General features: G+C 42.8%; 2 protein-coding genes, 1 long non-coding RNA gene and 1 pseudogene across 4 annotated transcripts; 3 read left to right on the forward strand and 1 right to left on the reverse strand.

The window, feature by feature from the left end:
* Positions 1-265: 265 nt before the first annotated feature.
* LOC143002975 (N-acetyllactosaminide beta-1,3-N-acetylglucosaminyltransferase 3 pseudogene) lies at positions 266-5605 on the forward strand (annotated as a pseudogene).
* Positions 5606-5615: 10 nt separating this feature from the next.
* On the forward strand, positions 5616-6440 carry LOC143002976 (uncharacterized). Its single transcript, XR_012963827.1, has 2 exons — positions 5616-6069; positions 6363-6440. It is a non-coding gene; the product is annotated as an uncharacterized LOC143002976 (long non-coding RNA).
* Positions 6441-9105: 2665 nt separating this feature from the next.
* Positions 9106-12254, forward strand: LOC143002617 (N-acetyllactosaminide beta-1,3-N-acetylglucosaminyltransferase 3-like). 2 transcript variants are annotated; one of them, XM_076152801.1, is made up of 2 exons: positions 9106-9231; positions 10398-12254. In XM_076152801.1, exon 2 carries the CDS (start codon positions 10405-10407, stop codon positions 11548-11550), a length of 1146 nt encoding a protein of 381 aa, XP_076008916.1. In that variant the 5' UTR covers positions 9106-9231; positions 10398-10404; the 3' UTR covers positions 11551-12254. The 2 variants fall into 2 exon arrangements, with proteins under 2 accessions (XP_076008916.1, XP_076008915.1); XM_076152800.1 differs by lacking the exon at positions 9106-9231 and adding an exon at positions 9238-9746.
* A 1040-nt stretch (positions 12255-13294) lies between these two features.
* On the reverse strand, positions 13295-21088 carry jak3 (Janus kinase 3 (a protein tyrosine kinase, leukocyte)). Its single transcript, XM_076153059.1, has 24 exons — positions 21022-21088; positions 20437-20718; positions 20219-20336; positions 19932-20049; positions 19592-19737; positions 19183-19492; positions 18959-19081; positions 18709-18866; positions 18506-18617; positions 18204-18384; positions 17980-18107; positions 17673-17804; positions 17477-17564; positions 17193-17317; positions 16961-17099; positions 16624-16775; positions 16326-16476; positions 16086-16216; positions 15270-15459; positions 14961-15085; positions 14669-14841; positions 14110-14227; positions 13845-13958; positions 13295-13754 (listed from the first exon to the last, which is right to left on the reverse strand). The coding sequence occupies exons 2-24, from the start codon at positions 20633-20635 to the stop codon at positions 13632-13634; spliced, it is 3354 nt and encodes a 1117-aa protein (XP_076009174.1). The 5' UTR covers positions 20636-20718; positions 21022-21088; the 3' UTR covers positions 13295-13631.
* Positions 21089-21937: the final 849 nt, after the last annotated feature.

The following is a 21937-nucleotide window of genomic DNA, read 5'->3' on the forward strand; positions in this document are numbered from 1 at the left end:
GCCGGGCGATTGTGAGCCAGGACTTCTCATCCAACATCAGAGTGGAGGCGGGTATAGCCACAAGTGCTGCTTGGAACTCCTATTAAAGCCATTAGTCATACCTCTATAACTATCAAATAAACTCTCTCTCTCTCTCTTTCTCTCTCTCTCTCTCTCTCTCTCTCTCTCTCTCTCTCTCTCTCTCTCTCATAAACTGGTTCCGCTTCTGCTTGAGTGTCCTCATACCTTCACGATCCATCCCGTGAGGCGTTTGGGTGCCGTTGACGCCACACTCACACTAGCCCCGCCCACCCGCCCACCCGCCAACCCGCCGCACTCCCCTCCGTCACGCCGCTGCTCATATCTGACTGCTCGGCTTGGGACCACAGACCTCAACGGTAAGTTCAGCCGCTTCTCTCTCACTGCTGTTGCTGTTGTTGTTGTTGTTGTTGTTTGTATTGAGTGTACAGAAACTTTTTCTTTTTTTTTCGTTTTTGTGATTGAAGATAGAGGATTGCAATGAATTTCCGCTTTTTAAGTATCGACAATACTGCGCATCCTAGGACATCTTCCATTTGTGTCTCTGTTTTCAAGGATGAATAGATAAACAGGATGTGAACTCACCGGATTGTGGAAGTGAGATACTGCGTGGATGAATCATAGTTTATTAATGTTGATTCACTGGATTTTACTAACACCGCGTCAGAAATAAATAAATGCGCTTTGCTTCGTTTTATAATAGCGGTTATTTTCCCTTTCCTCTCCTTGCCTGCTGTAGTTGATACATTTTTTATGAATATTATTATTGAAGAAAGAATCTGACACAACAACGAGCATCCAGTTATGGGACTATGTTGGAGATGTTGTTTTCTTTCTTTTTTATATGATATGACAATGGTGGAGATAAGAAGAGGGGAATCCCCCCCAAAGACCCAACACACCCCAACAGTCTCACAAAACCACCCTGGCCCGCCTGCATTAAAGAAGCTGTTTGGTGTTCAGGAGTTCAATGTTCAGGTCTTGCTGAATATTTTTTATTTGAAGAGCATCTAGCTTTATAGCTTCCAGCTATGGGACAATTTATGACATCCTTTTGTACCTTTGTACATACAGAAGGGAATAAAGAGCAAGAGACAAAAGAAAAAGGAGAGAACTAAAACAATGTAGAGAGCAGGCATGTGTGATGGACATGTACAATGGACAATGAAGGCGAAGGGATGAAGCAACACAGCCAGCACAGATATGTTCAAATGACAAGACAAGGTATCCGTTGTGACTCATCACATAGAACGAGGTAGTACAGAAAGGAAACACGCGGTTCAATGTCTCCCACCGCTTACAGGAAGTCATGATGATGCTGTTCAGCTATAAGCTCCTTTCAAAAGCAGAAATAATGGAAAACTTTAGAGTGGTATTTACATTATGGGGGTGAAGCAAAGGATCAAGAACAGTATACATGAGTCTCTTTGTTAGCTGCCATACATGTACAGAACTGAAGTAAATATGTGAAAGCTTGGATATTTGCAGTAGGCTTCCCTTCTTCACTGTGATGTGACTTATCAATCAACTAATGCAAACATAAAGGGAAAGCGATTGATCTTATAAGTTATAATCGGATTGACCACCGTCATTTTAGCTGTAAGGTAAAGAGGTTTGATTCCACACATGGTTACTTCTTAATAACTTTGATGAAATCATAAAAATTTAAATGAATGTCCAATATTCTATTTAGCATCTTAAGGTGACTGCTGAGGCTCTGTACTTGCTGCATCATCGTTTTTCAGCCATAATCCTACACCATATCTTGAGGTTTCCCTGTGTCGGACATTCCAACAAGTAAGGGAGCAGCCGGGCCTCAACAGGTCCAATAAAAATTGTCATTGGATTTAAACAAACAACATAAAGAGCAGAGAGGAGGGAGGGACAGGTGAGTGGAAACAGCACGTATGCACCAGGGAGCGTTACTCAACGGCTTAATGAGGCTGCCAGGGAGAGAGGAGAGAGACAAATAGACCAACTGGACTCCTGAACCTCCTCCACAACCCGCCTGTGTCCCTGCAAAGACGGACGGGCCTCTGTTAAAGCTCACACGTACTGACTAATGAGTGCGCTTGCTTTTGTCCTTTTTATAGTAGTTTGCTGTGTGTGTGTTAGGTGACAATGCATACAGAACAAGAGCAGCGGCGGCTACAAAGACGCAGTATGGAATATTTGTATTGGTACAAAAAAGAAAAAAGGAACATACCCGTATTTGCCGGAGTTGCTTTATGTGTGTTTTCTAACAGGGTGAGACTCTAGGCTGGGTCTTTAGGTGTCAGTGAGTGTTTGTCTGTTCTGGGTTTGGTAATGTGTGTGTGACGTCTTGTCCACCCATGTTGAGAAGACGTAACACCATGTCTAACTCTTGCCTGTTTAGTGTTTGATGAAGTCACCTCATGTCTGCTCACTGGTTTTTTGGCTTGTTGTTTTTCAGAGTAGTAATGCCACGGTGTGTGTGTGTGTGTGTTGCTCCCTGTGAGAATGTATAATAAAGTTGTTGACTACATTGCAAGTTGCTGTGGAAAAGAAGCACACTGCACCAAAACTACTTCAAGGGACAATATGACATCTTTTTACGGTTTTACTTTCAAGGCTAGTAACTACAAAAATGTGGAAATACACCTTTTATACACCTACACCTTTTTATATACCTGTTATACCTCATTGGCTTGCGCAATACTTATCATCTACACTCTAAAAACAAAAGCATTGGCTCAACAAAAAAAATTAACGCAACAGTTTGCATCAATCTTTTTGAGTTACTACAACTTCTAATGAAATTATGTTTAACCAACAAACTACATTGAGTTAGGGGAATTAGCATTTCCGCTACAATCAAACGTATTTTAATTACCGCTTACTTAATAATTGGTAGCATTAACACAAGTTTTAAAGTTGATTACTCAAAAAATGTAGTTGCATCAACTAGTTTTTCCAAACTGTAAGTTGTATCACAATAGTAACCAAAGTCCAATTTACAATACAAATATCTCACCTAACATAGACATAAAAGCAACATTGGATGAAATGAGCAAATGAATTTGGATTACACAATGTAGTTGACAGTTACACAAATAAGCAATTAATCATGATTTTCCTCCCCACAGCACAAATGAAAAGCCCTCTCTAGCTGAGCAGATTTGTCAAATGAAACTTTATCATTCTTCACTGTTATGCTAAAATAAAGGGTTGGATGGCCAAATTACACTGCTAAATATGACTAGCGTTAGCTACATATAGTAGTACAACATATTCAATCAACTGTATTAGCAGGTGTAGCCTAACGTCTGTGCATGGGTCCACTATTGTTCATATTACAATTGAGAATATGCCCAAATACATTGCTTTAGTAGAATTTATTTGTAGGTTGAAATTATAGTCACCTTGAAAATTTCCTTTGTTACTTATTTCTTTAGCTACAGGTCCTCTAACACACAGTCTTAACTGTCTGAATCTCCAGGCATGTTACGTGGGGGGGAGGGGACTTGAACTCAAGGTGGAGAAAAATTAAGTTACCAAGCCAATTTCATTAAGTTACTACAACTTCAATTTTGTTTTGAATCAATTAACGCAGAAATTTGAGTCTAAATTACACACAATATTAAGTTGATGTAATTACCAACATTATTATGTAAACACAACTCATCAAAATAATGTTTACAACTTAAAAAATTGATCTAAATCAATAAATTAGAATTTTTATCTTGCAACCATGCATCTAATTAATTGGTGGTAAAAGGTCCCCTGAATTACTTTTTAGAGTTATAACTCTTGCATTGAATGATTTATTTGCAATTTGTTTTTATTGAAGCAGATATTGTACATGACAATAATCGCATCATAGGTTGTGATAGAGAGCATTGAATGATTTGTGATTGTGCTCGTCTTTGTGCCAGACTGATGCATTGATACTAAAGCATTGTTTTGTTTCGTCTCTGCAGAGTGAGGATGAAGAAAATCAGAACGATGTGTGTCCTGCTGATGGCATCTCTTTGTCTGTTGGTCCTTCATCTTTGCAAAGATTTGATTGACAACCAAACCAAAAGTCCTCAAGTAATTCTGAGAAAAGTGACCATGAGTAACAGTCGACCTCTCAGCAGGACACCATATACATATTCCTGGCCAGTTTGTCAACAAAACAAGTCCGTTGCCAACATCGCCGACTTCAAGTCTCTTCCTCAAAGCATTCAAGACTTCCTCTACCATCGTCACTGTCGACATTTCCCCATGATACTGGATCTTCCAGACAAATGTGGAGGAGCAGACAAATCTGCAGATGTCTTCCTTTTTCTGGTTATTAAAAGTTCTCCTGAAAACTACGACCGTCGAGAGGTCCTGCGCAAAACCTGGGCTGAAGAGAGATTACACAATGGCAAGTGGATCCGAAGGGTTTTTATCTCCGGAACGACAAATACAGGACTCGAAAAGGAGAGATTGAACGATCTGCTCAAGCTGGAGCAACGTGACTACAATGACATTCTTCAGTGGGACTTCAACGACTCTTTCTTCAACCTCACCTTGAAGCAGGTTCTGTTCCTGGAATGGATGGAGAGGAACTGTCCGCACGCTGGCTTCCTGTTGAACGGTGACGACGATGTCTTTGCACACACAGACAACATGGTCGCGTATCTCCAAGGCCTCAAAGACAATAACGGAAGTAAACACCTCTTCACTGGCCACCTGATCGCGGGCGTGGGACCAATCAGACACCCAGGAAGCAAGTACTATGTCCCAGTACAGGTGTATGAGTCAGAATCATACCCGCCATACTGTGGAGGTGGAGGTTTCCTCCTGTCGGGCTATACTGCCATGGTTATATATAACATGTCTCACTCCATTACTATTCTTCCCATTGACGATGTCTACATGGGGATGTGTCTCGCCAAAGCAGGACTCTCTCCTTCTCCCCATATAGGTGTGAAGACAGCAGGGCTATCCATTCCCTCCAAAAAATATGAGGGATATCACCCCTGCTATTACAAAGAGATGTTGTTGGTGCACAGATTCCTGCCGGCTCAGATTTATCTCACATGGCACCAAGTGCTTAACCCCAACCTGAAATGTGGGCATTCTTAACCTGATTGCAGATAGTGACCTGCACAACTTCACTTAAATGTTGACAGAATATAAATCTAAGGACATATATGAATCAAGACGCTGCTACTAAGCCATTTGACGTTGAGCAAAACTTTCCTTTGATTCTTTGCCATCACTTTTCAGTTTTCGACCTAATACACTGAAACTTGGGAGGCAGATTGGATGCGATCCATGAAGAACTCATTCATTGTTGGTTCTAGTCAGCCTGATGGTGGTGCTGTAATAACCATGTTATTCATTTACATTTTGGCCTATAACTTTTGAACTGTGAGTCAAAGGACCACATTATCCCTCGGGAGCCCTTGGGTGTGTCTGCATCCATCCATATAGGCCACGCCCCTTTTGTGCTTCATTAGATTTTGCACCATTTTGCACCAGTTTCCCCAAAAAAGTGTTTTTGTCCTGATGGTGGCACTACATCAGCAACATATACACGTTAGTAACTTTCTAGCAGGACATGGTACAATCAAAACTTTGTTTGTCAATAGGGCTGGGGGGTGGGGGGGGAGAGAGATGAATGGAGGATGACTCAGCCTTGACAGAGGTATGAGCTCTCTGTGCCTTCTAGAAGATCTCTATGTGAGATCGCCTTACAGGTTGTTTTTTTAATGGTCAATATTGGTTGATGATTCATCGCCACTGTGCCTTTATGGATTACCTCAGTCCTTTGTCCCTGTTTGTGGAGGGTGGTGATGGCAGCTGAGAGTTCTGTCAGTCTGGTACTGTGTTTTTATTCGAGTCAGAGGAATAAGAGATCATTTTAACTATACAAAATGCGTTCGGCGACTCCCTATGTGGTGAATGAGAGCGCGAATCGTTTTTATTAAGAGAGAGAAACTCCTCAATAGAGAGATAGAGATCTTGTTGGAGAATGTTTTAACTGCCAGCAATAATGAGCTACATCTCCAGAGAGGAGGAGAAGATGTGTGTGTGTGTGTGTGTGCGTGCGTGCGTGTGTGTGTGTGGATAGTTGTCCATGTCAGCATTCACACACACTTCTCACAGATCTCTCTCTCCATTATGACTTCCCATATTGATTGTATTTTTCTGATGAAGTCATTTGAGAAAAAGGTCATTTTATTCAGGATTAAATGGTTTTCTTATTGGGTTCGTGTACAATGTTCCCTCTAATTTTTCATGTGTCTGGGCATACACACAAGCTCCTTGAGCACACTGAGGACCACTGTGAGCAACATCTGGGGGGGGGGGGGGGGTACAGAACAGTACAAAATGGTACAGAAAAAAAGGTTATTGTTCTAATTAATTTACAGTTTATGTTGAATTTTATTTTATTCGCAGCATAGATTTTCTTGTGCGCTGAGAATGTGCGAGATTGCACAGCTTAGAGGGAACATTCTTCGTGTATTGAATATATTACATTACAAGCGTTTGGCAGACTCTTTTATCCAAAGCGACTTACATTACCACCCTTCGCAGAGGGGGGAGCAATTGAGGGTTCAGTGCCTTGCTCAGGGGCACCTCGGCAGAGACTCGAACTGGCGACCCTCCGTTTCCCAAGCGGAAGCTCCACCCACTGAGCTACTGCCTCCCTTAATAGCTGAACAGCTCTGACACTTTGACGTAAACTTTGGAACAACCGCTGTCATATCACATGCCAGGGGAGACAACACCCTGCCGAATGTTAAAGAATTATCGATTGTTTCCGGGTCTGTACTTTGCATCACGTTGTTGCTGGAACATATTTAATAATGTTGGTACGTGGGAGAGTGTGTTTAGTTTTTTTCTTTCTGAGTATTTAACCCTATGCATCTTTATTTGATAAGATATGTCCTGGCATGTACCAGCAAAGGGTTGCCATAGTGATGTTCCCACTGAGAGTTATCACTTAACCCAGCACTGCTTTAATCTCATTAGACTTCAGTCTTCAGTACTCATCTGTCTCTGATATGAAAGCACAAGCAACCATTACCTCCAAACTAAATCAACGTCAGAAGAAAGGTTATCAGACATCTAGCAAGCAACAGAGCTGAGAGATTCCTCAGGAGTTGGTGGAGAACTGAAAGGAGAGTGAATACTTGGGTTAACAATTTAGGATTTAAATGCAGGATTATAGGTATTAGTACACAAACAATAAAAGATCGGCTGCTTCGAAATCTAATTCTTAATTAAAAGTCAATGATAATTCAACTTTGAAAGCTAAATCTTTCAGAAACCCACAACAGAGTTTTAATTTTTTTTGAGTTGCTGCACAAGGAGTAATTTGCCCCACCACCAGGAGGCGCTCCAAGTACCCCTGCTGCTACATGCGCCACAGTTTGAGCACTGATACCTGGTGGTCAGAGTTCTTGTTTTACATTAAAGTGAGGTTTCAGAAGTTTGGCCTACAGGGTGACGAGCTGTGCTGTTTCCTCCACTGCCTTCACGTTTCTCAGGGTTGAATGTAGTAATGTTATAAAATATATGTATATATTGTTTTTTATTCACTCTTTGGATTTGTTGAGTGAAAATTGTTGTCTGTTTTTGTTTGATGTATTGGGATGAGGTCGTGCACAGACGGGATCGGGTTCTTGTGCCTTACAAAAGTGCTGGAATCCCTGCTGGGCCACGGGAAAAGATGCTTATGATACAAAACGTTTTTCAACATTTGAAACTTCTTGACAATCACAGAAGCTGATGGTGGAGGTGATTGATGATAACATAGCAGGATTTCCTCAGCTTGTTAATTACTGACTCTGCAGAACTATAGAAACAATCAAACATGGTCAGATGTTCATGTCATCACTCATTGTTGAATAAAAAGGCTTCAGAGATGACTTGTAATCGTGTCCTGATGTATCTGAGCCAGCTGCTTGTTAGTCATGTCAGATAGCTCACTAGATTAGATCACATGTTAATATGTTTAGCATACCTGTGTTACATTACATTACGATCATTTGGCAGACGCTTTTATCCAAAGCGACTTACAATACATTACCACCCTTCGCAGAGGGGGGAGCAATTGAGTTCGGGTTCGGTGTCTTGCTCAGGGGCACCTCGGCAGGGGCTCGAACCAGAGACCCTCCGGTTCCAAAGCGGAAGCACTACCCACTGAGCCACTGCCTCCCTAGTGTCAATACTCACACTCATTTACAATTTCATAATCTGAGTAAGCACAATGTGGTTCATGCTAATTTCTCTCACTGACATTACCCTATGTCATTACAAATAAACAGTGGTGGATAAAGATCATCAAAGCTGGCCCTCATTACATTCAAATAGAAAAAATAATCGCGCAAAAGTAATTTAGCTCTTCAAACCTGTATGGTTCTCAATATCATCCGTGAAAGAAAGTGAAGAGGGCAAACACAAGATGAAAATGAGAACAAGAGTGGGGTTGCAACATCAAGTCTCCTCTAGTGTTCCCTTTACACATTTACACAGAACAGAACATTTAGACTCGTGTACAGTTTAGTGTAAGATATAAAGACGGCGGTTCAGAGCAGCAGGAGTCTTGTTCCAGCGTTCCAACACCAGCATCCGTTCCAAAATGTAAGTGTTTTGAACAAATCAGTGCTGGATGGATGTGCGATGGAGCGTTTGTAGCCGAAAGAACAGAAAAAAAGACTAAACCTGAGGGCTCATCTTGAATACCACGCCTGAACTCTTTGATCTGTGCCTTTAATGCCTTTTAAAGGTCTTTGTAAAGCACCTTGAATTCCATTTGTGTCTGAATTCTGTGCTTCCAACTATGTGGCAGCAGTTTGTTGTCCCAGCATGAGCCTGAGCACAAAGCCGGGCGATTGTGAGCCAGGACTTCTCATCCAACATCAGAGTGGAGGCCGGTATAGCCACAAGTGCTGCTTGGAACTCCTATTAATGCCATTAGTCATACCTCAATTACTTTAATGGGTGTGGTTGCTCTCTCTCTCGCGCTCTCTCTCTCTCTCTCTCTCTCTCTCTCTCTCTCTCTCATTCTCAAACTGGTTCTGCTTCTGTTTTTAGTGTCAACATACCATGGAAATTTTGAGGTGTTTCGGTGAAGTTGACGCAACACTTCCACTTCCACTAGCCCCGCCCACCCGCCCACCTGCAGCACTCACCTGCTGCTCATATCTGACTGCCCGGCTTCAGGTCCACAGACACACACCACTACCACTAACAATTCTACACTCAGCGGTAAGTTCAGCCGTTTTTCTTCTCTGCGTTTTTGTGATTGAAGATAGAGGATTGCAATGAATTTCCGCTTTTTAAGTATCGACAATACTGCGCATCCCAGGACATCTTCCGGTTGTATCTCTGTCTTCAAGGATGAATAGATAAAGAGGATGTGAACTCACCGGATTGTGGATGACGTGAAATACTGCTTGACTCACCGGATTTTACTAAAGCGCGTCATAAATAAATAAATGCGCTTTGCTTCGTTTTATAATAGCGGTTATTTTCCTTTTACTCTCCTTGCCTGCTGTAGTTGATACATTTTTTATGAATATTATTATTGAAGAAAGAATCTGACATAACAACGAGCATCCAGTTATGGGACTATGTTGGAGATGTTGTTTTCTTTCTTTTTTATATGATATGACAATGGTGGAGGAAAGAAGAGGGGAATCCCCCCCAAAGACCCAACACACCCCAACAGTCTCACAAAACCACCCTGGCCCGCCTTTGGTGTTCAAGATTTCAAAGTTCAGGTCTTGCTGAATATTTTTTATTGAAGAGCATCTAGCTTTACAATGAGCTTCCAGTCATTGGACAATTTACGAGATCCCTTTGTACATACAGGAGAGAATAAATGAGAGCAAGAGACAAAAGAAAAAGGAGAGAACTAAAACAATGTAGAGAGCAGTGATGTGTTAGGCAAATGTGAATGAAGGCGAAGGGACAAAGCAACACAGCCAGCACAGATATATTTAAATGACAAGACAATGGAACCGTTGTGACTCAAATGGCAAAACAGGTAGTGTAGAAAGATGACACGAGGTTCAACGTCGCCTACAGCTTACAGGAAGGGTGTGTGTGGGTCCCTGTGAGAATGTATAATAAAGTTGTTGACTACATTGCAAGTTGCTGTGGAAAAGAAGCAAACTGCATCAAAACTACTTCAAGGGACAATATTACATCTTTTTACAGTTTTACTTTCAAGGCTAGTAACTACAAAAATGTGGAAATACACCTTTTATACACCTACACCTTTTTATATACCTGTTATACCACATTGGCTTGCGCAATACTTATCATCTGACTCATCTTTGGTTCTTGCATTGAATGATTTGTGATTGTGCTCGTCTTTGTGCCAGACTGATGCATTGATACTGAAGCATTGTTTTGTTTTGTCTCTGCAGAGTGAGGATGAAGAAAATCAGAACGATGTGTGTCCTGCTGATGGCATCACTTTGTCTGTTGGTCCTTCATCTCTGCAAAGATTTGTTTGACAGCAAAACCAAAAGTCCTCAAGTAATTCTGAGAAAAGTGACCATGAGTAACAGTCGACCTCTCAGCAGGACACCATATACATATTCCTGGCCAGTTTGTAAACAAAACAAGTCCGTTGCCAACATCGCCGACTTCAAGTCTCTTTCTGAAATAGTTCAAGATTTCCTCTACCATCGTCACTGTCGACATTTCCCCATGATACTGGATCTTCCAGACAAATGTGGAGGAGCAGACAAATCTGCAGATGTCTTCCTTTTTCTGGTTATTAAAAGTTCTCCTGAAAACTACGACCGTCGAGAGGTCCTGCGCAAAACCTGGGCTGAAGAGAGATTACACAATGGCAAGTGGCTCCGAAGGGTTTTTATCTCCGGAACGACAAATACAGGACTCGAAAAGGAGAGATTGAACGATCTGCTCAAGCTGGAGCAACGTGACTACAATGACATTCTTCAGTGGGACTTCAACGACTCTTTCTTCAACCTCACCTTGAAGCAGGTTCTGTTCCTGGAATGGATGGAAAGGAACTGTCCGCACGCTCGCTTCCTGTTGAACGGTGACGACGATGTCTTTGCACACACAGACAACATGGTCACGTATCTCCAAGGCCTCAAAGACAATGACGGAAGTAAACACCTCTTCACTGGCCAATTGTTCGCGGGCACGGGGCCAGTCAGATACAAGCCAAGCAAGTACTATGTCCCAGAACAGGTGTATGAGTCAGAATCATACCCGCCATACTGTGGAGGTGGAGGCTTCCTCCTGTCTGGCTATACTGCCATGGTTATATACAACATGTCTCACTCCATAACCATTGTTCCCATTGACGATGCCTACATGGGGATGTGTCTCACCAAAGCAGGACTCTCTCCTTCTTCCCATATAGGTGTGAAGACAGGAGGACTATCCATTCCCTCCAAAAAAAACGAGGGATATCACCCCTGCTATTATAAAGAGATGTTGTTGGTGCACGGATTCGTGCCGGTTCAGATTTATCTCACATGGCACCAAGTGCACGACCCCAACCTGAAATGTGGGCATTCTAAACCTGATTGCAGATGTTGACTCAGCCTTGACAGAGGTATGAGCTCTCTGTGCCTTCTCGAACAGTGTTTTTAAACCTTTTTTCAGCCCAAGGCACCTTTTTTATTCTCATTATTCTTCAGTCTTCAGTACTCATCTGTCTCTGATATGAAAGCACAAGCAACCATTACCTCCAAACTAAATCGACATCAGAAGAAAAGTTATCTGACCTCTGGCAAGCAACAGAGCTGAGAGATTCCTCAGGTGGTCAAAGTTCTTTTTTTTACATTAAAGTGAGTTTTCAGAAGTGTGGCCTACAGGGTGACGAGCTGTGCTGTTGCATGCCGTGCCTTAACATTTCTCAGGGTTGAATGTGGTAATGTCATGGAATATATGTATATATTGTTTTAAATCACTCTTTGGATTTGTTGAGTGAAAATTGTTGTCTGTTTTTGTTTGATGTATTGGGATGAGGTCGTGCACAGACCGGATCGGGTTCTTGTGCCGTATAGAAGTGTTGGAATCCCTGCTGGGCCACGGGAAAAGATGCTTATGATACAAAACGTTTTTCAACATTTGCAACTTCTTGACAATCACAGAAGCTGATGGTGGAGGTGATGGAACATAACATAGCAGGATGTCCTCAGCTTGTTAATTACTGACTCTGCAGCACTATAGAAACATTCAAACATGGTCAGATGTTCATGTCATCACTCATTGTTGAATAAAAATAGCTTCAGAGATGACTTGTAATCGTGTCCTGATGTATCTGACAGAACTTTTATCTGAGCCAGCTGCTTGTTAGTCATGTCAGATAGCTCACTAGATTAGATCACATGTTCATGTGATTAACGCACAACCCTCGACTTCTTCTTCTTCTCTGTTTCATCCGTTCATGCTGGCAATCCCCTGCTTTGTGTTTTCATTGTCAGCTGACCCACATTCATGTGATTTTGATAGTGTGAGAACAATACACTAACCCATATCAGAAAACAAATCTCTCTCTCTCTGTCTGCCTCGCTCAGGGCAGCGAGCAGGCTTTTAGCCATTGTGAGATAATTGTACTAAGTATGAACAGACGCACCAACAGGCTGTGGTAGCCAAGCCTCCTTTGCCAACCAGACATTTGATCTGGTTTGACAACAAGCATGGTGGAGACATCATGTGTCAGTCAGCTAATGAGTTCTTCCATGCAGACCTTAAGCGTCTTTTCAGTTGGTTAAAATGTCAAACTTTTACCCATTAGTTTGAGGAAATGGAGATATTAGGTTTCAAATCAAACCTAATGTATAACCTGGCCATCGCTCTGGGGATGCTGGACGTTAAGCTTCAGATGCTCTGTAAAAGGTCAGAGGGAAAGTCAACGCTGATCGCTTTCTCCTATATGATGAATTATTGAACAAACTGAAGAATTGCCAGTTGTGGACACTTTGACCTACAAGTTAACAAATACAGAAACACTCTCTATACTACTACAGTAGAAGGAGAAGTGGACAGATGCAGAAGTGAAACTTGACAAAGCTCTCACTCGACTCACTAAATAGAAGGCTTAAGAACGCTTTACAAAGTTAGAAAAGAGAAATGAGAGCACATTTTAAATAATGACACCAGCATTTTCAAAATATGAGAGGTTTCAACCACAGTGCAGCTCAAAGAGGAAGTGGAGTCGTCGGTCACAGGCGCAGCCGGACTCACAACTCACTGACAGGAGGAATATAACACAGGACGTGCAAAAGTGTGTGAAGCCTTTGTGTTAATCCTGAAATGAAGACAAATCATTTCTGACTTTGTTTTTATACCTTTATTGTAACTTACAAAACTATGAAAACATGATTAAAAAAACGGGCAAATTGCAATCAGCTGCCATCAATGAAAGAAATCATGATTAACCACATGTTAATCAGCTGTTATACACACAACATCCACACTGAGCACACAAAGTGGAGCTGCCTGTCATTGTGTGTGCAAAAATGTGGGCTGGAGGAAGGAAAAGAAGCCGAGAAGTGTAACATCATCGCCTTTACCTCCTCTTACACACGTTCTAAGGACTCATTGGTGATCTGCTTGACCGAGTGCCAAACTCTCAGATTTGAAGCAAGCTCATCACCGCTGTGAGTTCAGATTCAGTTGTTCTCGCCTCTCTTTCTTTCCTCTTGGATCATCTTCTCTATTTCATCCCTGAGACTTGAGAAACTAGGCCGCTCCTCGTAGCCGTAGGCCCAGCACTGCCTCATCACATCGTATACCTGGGAAGGACACACAGACTTGTTGAGAGGAGAGCGGCACCCTTCTTTTATCAGAGATTCAAGCTGTTAAAATAATGGGAGTGGACATACCTGGGGGGGACAATTTGGGGGAGCAGGCAGCCTCCAGTTGTCCTTCAGGACAGTTGCCAGATGCATTGAAATGGAAGGACCCTGGATGTTGTTTCCAATCTCCTGCATGTAGAGCTTCAACAATGAAACGCAAATGAAAAATGTTAACGGAAAAAAATCAGAAACTTCAACACTAATGCATTTTGTTGATCACTGTCAAGGCGTGTGTGTGTGTGTGTGTGTGTGTGTGTGTGTGTGTGTGTGTGTGGACAGAACAACGTCTCACTCGTTTTGGGTTGCAGTTCATCTCACAGTAGGAGAAGAGTTCGTGAAGAACAATACCGAAACTCCAGACGTCGGATTTGTGGGAGAACCTGGACTCATTGATGGATTCTGGAGCATACCTGGATGTGACAATGAGACCAGACAGGAATGAATGGGAAATGTGTGTTTGGCACCAATGCAAAACCTGGCAACATGGCAACCTGCCAACTGGATTGAGAGACATGCAGTCTGTAGAGCATCTTTACATATCTGATTTCAGTGTAGTCAATAGTTGAATGAGTACATATTAGCTTTAAAGCTGAACCTGACAGGACTCCAGACAGAACCACATATTACTGAGGTTGTAGTTTGGGTTAAGACAGGAGCACGAGTATCCAACAGGAGTAAGGCGGTGACAGACTTTAACTGTCTTGGATGCTGAATGATGCAACTGAAGGAGGTCTTGAATGAGTTGAGATAAGACAAATCTGAACACATGACAAGTGGATGAAAGATATAACTTCTGCTCTGAGTTATAGGAATAGTTATAGGAATATAACAAAAGGGGGAGTGAGTTGTACCAGAAGATTGGACTCTCTCCAGGCTGAGTGACTCTGTAATACTCTTTGTCAATTGGAATTATCTTGGTCAGACCAAAATCAGCAATCTTCACCAGGGATTCGCTGGCCACTAAGATATTTCTGGCTGCGAGGTCTCGATGGACGTAATGCATGCTCTGCAGGTACTCCATCCCCTGGGGAAAGACACAAGCAGAAACACAATACCTGGTAAAGTTCTGTCAGTGTTGATAGACAAAATGCTGTTCTGCTGGGACAGAAACCCTCACAACTTTTCTGCCAGTATGACTCCTACCCTACAGATCTGAGAGGCAAAAAGCAGCATCCATCTGGCGTTGACTTTATGTCTGTTACTCTCCAGGTAGCCAATGAGGCTTCCGTAGGGCAGGTACTCCATCACCAAGCTCATACTGAGGCGACCTGCAGGAAGGACCAGCTTTAAGGTCAGAGGAGGAAAACTCACATCTGATCCTCTGTCATACTTCATATGTGGCTCAGTGGCAGCAAAAACTATCAATTTCATGCACATTTTGGAATACAAGTGGTCCAAAAGCGGGCCCTTGTGGAACACTGCATGCTTCAAATGGGTGTATGAATTGGTTACCGGTGCTGTAGCAGATTCCTCTGTATTTAACAATGTAGTCGTTGTGCAAAATGCTGAGTGTTTGGATCTCCTTCTGGAAGTCGTTCAGCGATGACTGCTTGTTGGGCTGCAGCTTCTTGACGGCGATCAGCTCACCCGTGTGGTCGCCCAGCGGGTCGTAGCGACAAAGCTCAACACTGCCAAAGTTTCCCTTGGGGAAAAAAAAGAAGCCTAATTAAAAGCAGCACTGATTTGTTTATTTAAAGTGCAATTGACATGGATGGCTCAATATGATTTACATAGGAGCATGACAAATAGGACAATACACACACACTCGCTCCCTCTGATGCAAAGTGTGATGGTGGCCTTATTGGGTACTCTGATTGTGTCCTTGTTGCCCTTTGTGTCCTGACTTGTTTCCTGTTCAGTTTTCCTGTCTTCTTGTTCATCTTGTCAGTTAGTTTCCTGTTGTGTGTGTGTGTGTGTGTGTGTGTGTGTGTGTGTGTTTGTGTATCCTGCTCTTTTCTGGACTTGGGGGGCTTTTTCTGTTCGCTGTTTTGAACAATGAGGTGCTGCGTTCAGGCGGTATGGGAAATCGGTAAACTCTAAATGTAGAAAAAGTCGTAAACTTTGAATTGTAGATGCAACACCAGTTAAACAGTGAAGTAGAAACCTTGTACATCCTTGAAATGCATAATCTGAACCACAGGGGGGCAGCATTGAGTGTAGTTTGGGCATTCGGTTTGAATGGGTGAATCTGCTCTGCTCCCAAAAATGTCATGATTATTTTGATTTGAACCTAAGACACAGAGACCTTCCTCTTCTCTGCTCTCTCACTTTTCCCAATGGGCAGATGTAGCGTAAGTGTCTCTCCTCGAACACCGTCTGCTCCTGTTGCGCAGGGCCGATGCTGCTCCATAGGCCGTCCCTTCGTGCGACAGGCTCAGCAGCATGCAGGATCACATAGTCTGCATGAGAACAGAGATAAAGGTGTGTCCACCTACATTAAGTACATCACAGGGATCATAAAAGCTTCACTTGGGCTGGAGTTCTGGTTTTAACTGGCCACGTTCTAACCTGAAGTGATGAGACTGTTGAGCTGACGGATGATACTGCGACAGGACGGTCTGTAGGCCGCCTGGTAGTCCATACACTGACCGATCAGATCAGCCAGCTCTGTCCACTGGGAAGATGGAAGCTGCTGGAAGCTTTTGTAAAACTGTCGCTTCTGCACAAAACAAATCAGAGGCAACACATCAGTAAGGGCAAGAAAGCTGAATGTGAAATGCAACTGACTAAAGCTGAAATTCACAACTTTTCTGTGCGATACATTGATAATGTAATAAGCCTTAAAAGCCAGCAGGTAGCAGCGTACCCGGTCCAGAGCCCAGCCCTGCAGAGGAACACACTCATCGTTGAATATTTCCCACACTGTGGCACCAAAGCTCCACTTATCACACTCCAGCGTCAGTCTGTCAGGAGCCGCCAGCACCTCAGGGGCCACCCAGGGGATCCTGTCTAGAACCACTGAACACACACACACACACACGCACACGCACGCGCACACACAGGTACAAAGTCTAGATTAGTTCTGAGTCTGACATACATTAAAAGGACTGTTGCCTCAGAAAGTGACATGTTATTTGGAGATACATGCAGTAGGTTAGTGGACTGTGCAGTAGAATGTTATGTAACTGTTATCTTTGCTTTACCATCCTTGCCCAGCATGGCCACATTGATGCCCGGGTCACTCAGCTTGATAAACGGAGAGCAGCCCTTGGATGGGTCGCCCTCTCTGGCCAGCAGCAGGTTTTTGGCACAGATGTTTCCATGGACAATGTTCTTCTCTTCCTGCAGCAAGAATGTCACATGGAGAAAGGAAATCATTGACATTGTTTAGGTTGGTTAATTAACCTCAGGTCATTTTTGAAGCGTTCATCCTACCAGAAAGTTGAGGGCCAAGGCGAGCTGCTTGGCTACGTCAAGTTTCCAGCTCACTGACACGGATCTGCCTCTCTTCAAGTAAAGGTCGAGGGCCCCGAACTTGACATACTCCTGCACCATGATGTCTGCACAGAACACAGAGGCTCTTCTTGAAACTAAACTGTGAGAAAACAAAGACTGACAGAATAGACTCATCTCTCAGAGGAGGCCCCCATGTTGCCAGCATCTGAGGATGACCTGAGATCAGAGCAGCGTCTCTACACGTCAACACATGTTCATCTTACTTTTCGCTCCGTGGATGCTCACGCCATAGACCAGGAGCAGGTGTTTGTGGGAAATCTGACTCATTAAGCTGGCAGCTTCAAAGAATAACTGAGGGAGAGAAATCATGCATTACTCCTCTCTCCACTTTCTTGCCTTTCAATATACCAGGAAACAAATCTTTCCATTTATTAAACAAGGGACGAATCTTGCACCAACCTCCCAGCAGTTCTTGTGAAGGGCGTCCAGCTCTTTCAGCAGGACTTCTGTCACCTGTCTCTCGCCATCACGATAGTCTGTCTTGTAGCCTTTGAAAATTCGTGTGAAGGATCCCTGTCCGAGGCATTCGTCCTTCAATGAAAACCAGACAAACCAATTCCATCTTTAAAGACAATGTCCAGACGTAATTATGAACACGAGTAGAAATAAAAGTTTACGTAGAGAGGAGAGATAATAATACTTGTGATATTAGTTCTACCAGCAGGAGTATAGATATTAATAGTGGGAGTCACATGTTTACACTCACCCACTTCAGGTCCTCATATTTGATCATCTGGAAATGAATATTACAGAATTTGTTCCTTTCAGTTGAGGGCGACCCCTGATCCTCCACCGAGCTGCTGCTGCCACGAATGATGATCAGGTTTGTGAGCTCTGCAGAAAGAGCAACAAGGCATTTACTGTACCAACTCATGAATACGTTCTCTAGAAACAATGCGAAGGCTCAGTTCAGCAGTGTAACTAACAGACCTTTGGGTCGGGGCGGACAGCAGATTCCCAGTTGGACAGGAATTTCAGCGAGGAGCACTTTGTTGTGCTGGTAAAAGCTGCTGAGCTCTCTCAAGCTAAGGAATGACTTCTGAACACCGGGTAGACTGTAGTGTTCAGTCTTTATGATGAGACAGTCTTTGTAATCGAGTCCAAGAGGCGTCTGTAGGTGGAGAAGATGAAGAACAACGCTCAGGAGTAAACATATCAAACTGGCAAAAGAAAAGAGATAAGATGACATCATAAGACAGCATTCATGTCTCCTGAAGTGGTTCATTCTTTACCTGAACGCAGACGGTGAGATAGAAGTTGTCATAGTTCTTTGGACTCTGCCGTAGAAGGAATGAACTCTCTTTCAATCGTGACCTTTTCAGCTTGTGGACCGCAAACTCTGATCTGATCCAACAAGAATGAACAGATTCTGGATGTAACACAGACTCATATGAACGATGAGGACATATTGGGATTCACCGTCAAATGAGCTCACGTGATCGGGCCGTGACAGTGGTTCTTGATGCCCTGGAGAAGACTGGGCGGGGCGATGTCCTGACAGAAGTAGTGGCTGGAGTCTGTGGTGAGTCTGAAGTAACCATCAACAAGCGACACAAAGGAAAGAGCTTCTTTAAGACTCTGGAACTTGAATTCCTGTCGTGCGGAAAAACATAAATAAATGTTTGCCTGCCCCTGAATGAAGCAGTGCATTATGGGGGGTGAATGTGCTTTGAATGTTGCTTCACCTGGCATCTGTCGTCTTTGCGGCATACTGTCACCATCCTGCTGTCCTGAGGAACCTGCTCATGGCTCAACCTCTTTATGCTGATGTCAATGATTTCTTGAAAATCACAGAAAGTCTGCCACTCCTACAAAAGAACAGTTAGTCAATCACCTGTCAGTAGTAAAATCTTTCTCTCTCTCTCTCTCTCTCTCTCTCTCTCTCTCTCTCTCTCTCCCTCTCTCTCACCAGTGCACCATCGGAATGAGACCCTCCACTGGTCTGGATTCCCGTCTCCCCGGAGACTCTCACAGCACTCAAAGTGGACTTCTTGGGTGACTGGGGAGGGAAATCGTTCACTTGGAAAGTTTCCCTTCCCAGTGAAGGCTCAATGGCTGCCAGTTCAATCAGGTACTTGAGTCTCAGGCTGCACTCGTCCACTGAGCAGGAACCAAGCTTCTTCAAAAAACACTTCAGGGTGTTTCTGATTCGATATCGGTCCAGGCGGTTTCGCTTCTGGATGTCATGACGATGTGACTTAGGAAGGCAGGACTTGTAGCTGTGAGCAAGAGAAGGAGATGATTTGGACTGCAAAGTGGAACAAATGTACTTGGGTGCAAAAAGCTTTATAGAAATTTGGAATACAATGTCTGAATACCTGACAGTCTTGCAGAGCTCTCTCACATTCTGCTGACGTTCTTTAGCCATTCTCCACAAATCCAGCACAGCCAGGCCCAGACAGTCCCCCTGAGCACTCAAGGGTGGAGACACTCCGGCCTCGCTGGCCACAAAGTCATTACGCAACTATGGAAGGAAAAGGATGGAAAAGTGAAGATCAGGGTGGGTTTCTTATTGCTGATGTCTCTGATTGGGAAAATATGTATAAATATTGTTTAATCGAATTTCGGTGAAGTTCTTTATGTCACCATGTTTGTATCTCTACATGTGTATACATTATACCTTCATTGATCAAATGTTGCATGATATTTGTACATTACCTGCGCAAAGAGATAATCAATCACGCAGTAGTCGAGCACTGGACTGATGATGTCCCTGGTCAGACTGTAGCGGTACGATGTTCTGGATCCTTGTCCAAACCAGTTTCCAAAGAAAAACCTTCACACAACAACAAATCCACTATGTAAAGCGATATGCGTTTATGTTTACATTTACAGCTCAAATTATCCAGCTGACTCCCTGTTTAAAGCCTGATTAAGGTCTTGCACGCAATCATATGATCATATCTTGGCCCTAAATATGGGTTGAGTGCTGTGATGTCACTGACCGGACCCTGAAGTGGACTTGAACGTTCTCCTCAGTGTTGAACATGTGAGATGGAGGATACCAAAATGAGAGATCGTCAGATGCCAAAGCAAAGAGGCTTTGGTACACTGGCATGATTTCTGAGGAAACAAATAGTCAAATCATCATCAATCATTATAGATATAGATATTATCAGCTTTATTCAAGGCTTTTACATTGTGGTGAAAAGTGAAAACTTACCACATTTCTTGGCTGCTTGGATGCAAACACTTTCAGCAGAAATGTATCCAGACGTCATGTTTATTGTTATTGCCTCCTTTGTGGCAGGAAAGAAGTAGAGGTGCACTTGTAAACATGACCCAGCACTAGAGCTGGACCTCTGGCTTCCTTCCCGGGCCCTGTCCACCAGAGGGGCCGACTCCTCCTCACTGACATCCATGCTGAGGACAAGAACCGCAGACACGGGGTTCCAATGCAGATGAATTCAGATCAACCAGCCAATCAAATCCCAGTATTCTGATTCTGTCACATTTAATGAAAACAAACATGGCAACTATGTCAAGCAGGAGATGACATTTTCTATATTCTCATGTTTTGATATTAAATTACATTACAATTAAATCACAATGATCAGCAGTATAATCTACAGTATCGTCAATAACAACTCAGCTTGTTATTGTGAATCAGATGTTGAACATAAATGAAAACAAACAAGTCTTCTTAAACTTAATATAGTAGTAAATCCTGAAATATTCATATACTCCACAATTTATTGCGTATTTTAACGTAGAAAAAAGCCAAATAAAAACGCTGTTTAGATGTTACCTTTACATTTGTCTGCCAGCCGTCATCTTGTTCTAGTTCCTGTAAACGAGCTCTTTGAATGGCCAGGAAGTGATGGTGGTGATTTCCTGTTTCAGTCGAGCAGAGCGACACTTTCAGCACTTCCCTCAAAAAATGATCTTCCTCTACAAAAGTTTTGTTTGTGATACGTATATAAGTATTTGGAAAACAGTTCTCTTTGTGTTTTCATGCTCCCCAGAGGATGATTCTAATGTTTTTAATGAGTCCCCCCAATTAGAAAATGGAATTTTTCGCAGGAAATTGACACATTAAACATTTGAATTTGCCAGATTTTCCAGCAGTTACATGATGTCATCCATCCAACACAGTGTGCAGAAACATTACAGCCTCTAGGCCTGCGTCACACTTTTTTACTGAAACTGATATAATTTCAGTCACTTGGTGAAAGCAGTGAAGCTATTTGTGTGTCATGTGACTTTACACGGAAAGAGAAACAGCTGACACTGTGGTTTCCCGTATTCAGGAGTGAGGTTTCCTGTTCTAACTGTGTAAAACTACGCTGATAAATGTGTAATATTTTGATTGAATTTTTCTTATGTTGTCACTTGTGGCATCTGTATTTTGTTTAGTTAGAAAAGTATAAAGTTTTTTATATTTTATTTATTTATTTTTTTTTTTACATCATATTGACATTAAAGGATACATGTCATGATCCACTGTGTGTGTGTGTGTGTGTGTGTGTGTGTGTGTGTGTATGAAAGAGGCAACAACGTTTGGTTTAATGCTTTGATGAGTGTTTGTGCATTAAACTGAGTGCTGTGTTTCATGGACAGTGACTTGAGCTTAAAAGACTTCTTATCTTTCATGCTGTTTAAGATAGCAGCTACTCATCCAATGAGCGCTGCGTTCGCCCTACCTGTGCGCTTCCACTTGTGTG

This window comes from Genypterus blacodes, unplaced genomic scaffold, assembly GCF_046128005.1.
Source record: "Genypterus blacodes isolate CSIRO-AG114 ecotype Tasmania unplaced genomic scaffold, CSIRO-AGI_Gbla_v1 ptg000058l_1, whole genome shotgun sequence".
Lineage (NCBI taxonomy): Eukaryota > Metazoa > Chordata > Actinopteri > Ophidiiformes > Ophidiidae > Genypterus > Genypterus blacodes.

Excerpts from the sequence above, each read along its gene's own strand:
- LOC143002617 (XM_076152800.1), top strand. The coding sequence starts at position 9,589 with ATGGGACTATGTTGGAGATGTTGTTTTCTTTCTTTTTTATATGATATG. Across the intron at positions 9,747-10,397 it reads TTCAAGATTTCAAAGTTCAG|AGTGAGGATGAAGAAAATCA; the intron begins GTCTTGCTGAAT and ends TTGTCTCTGCAG.
- jak3 (XM_076153059.1), bottom strand. The coding sequence starts at position 20,635 with ATGGATGTCAGTGAGGAGGAGTCGGCCCCTCTGGTGGACAGGGCCCGG. Across the intron at positions 20,050-20,218 it reads CAAGTCCACTTCAGGGTCCG|GTTTTTCTTTGGAAACTGGT; the intron begins GTCAGTGACATC and ends TGTTGTGTGAAG. Across the intron at positions 13,755-13,844 it reads CCCCAAATTGTCCCCCCCAG|GTATACGATGTGATGAGGCA; the intron begins GTATGTCCACTC and ends TGTCCTTCCCAG.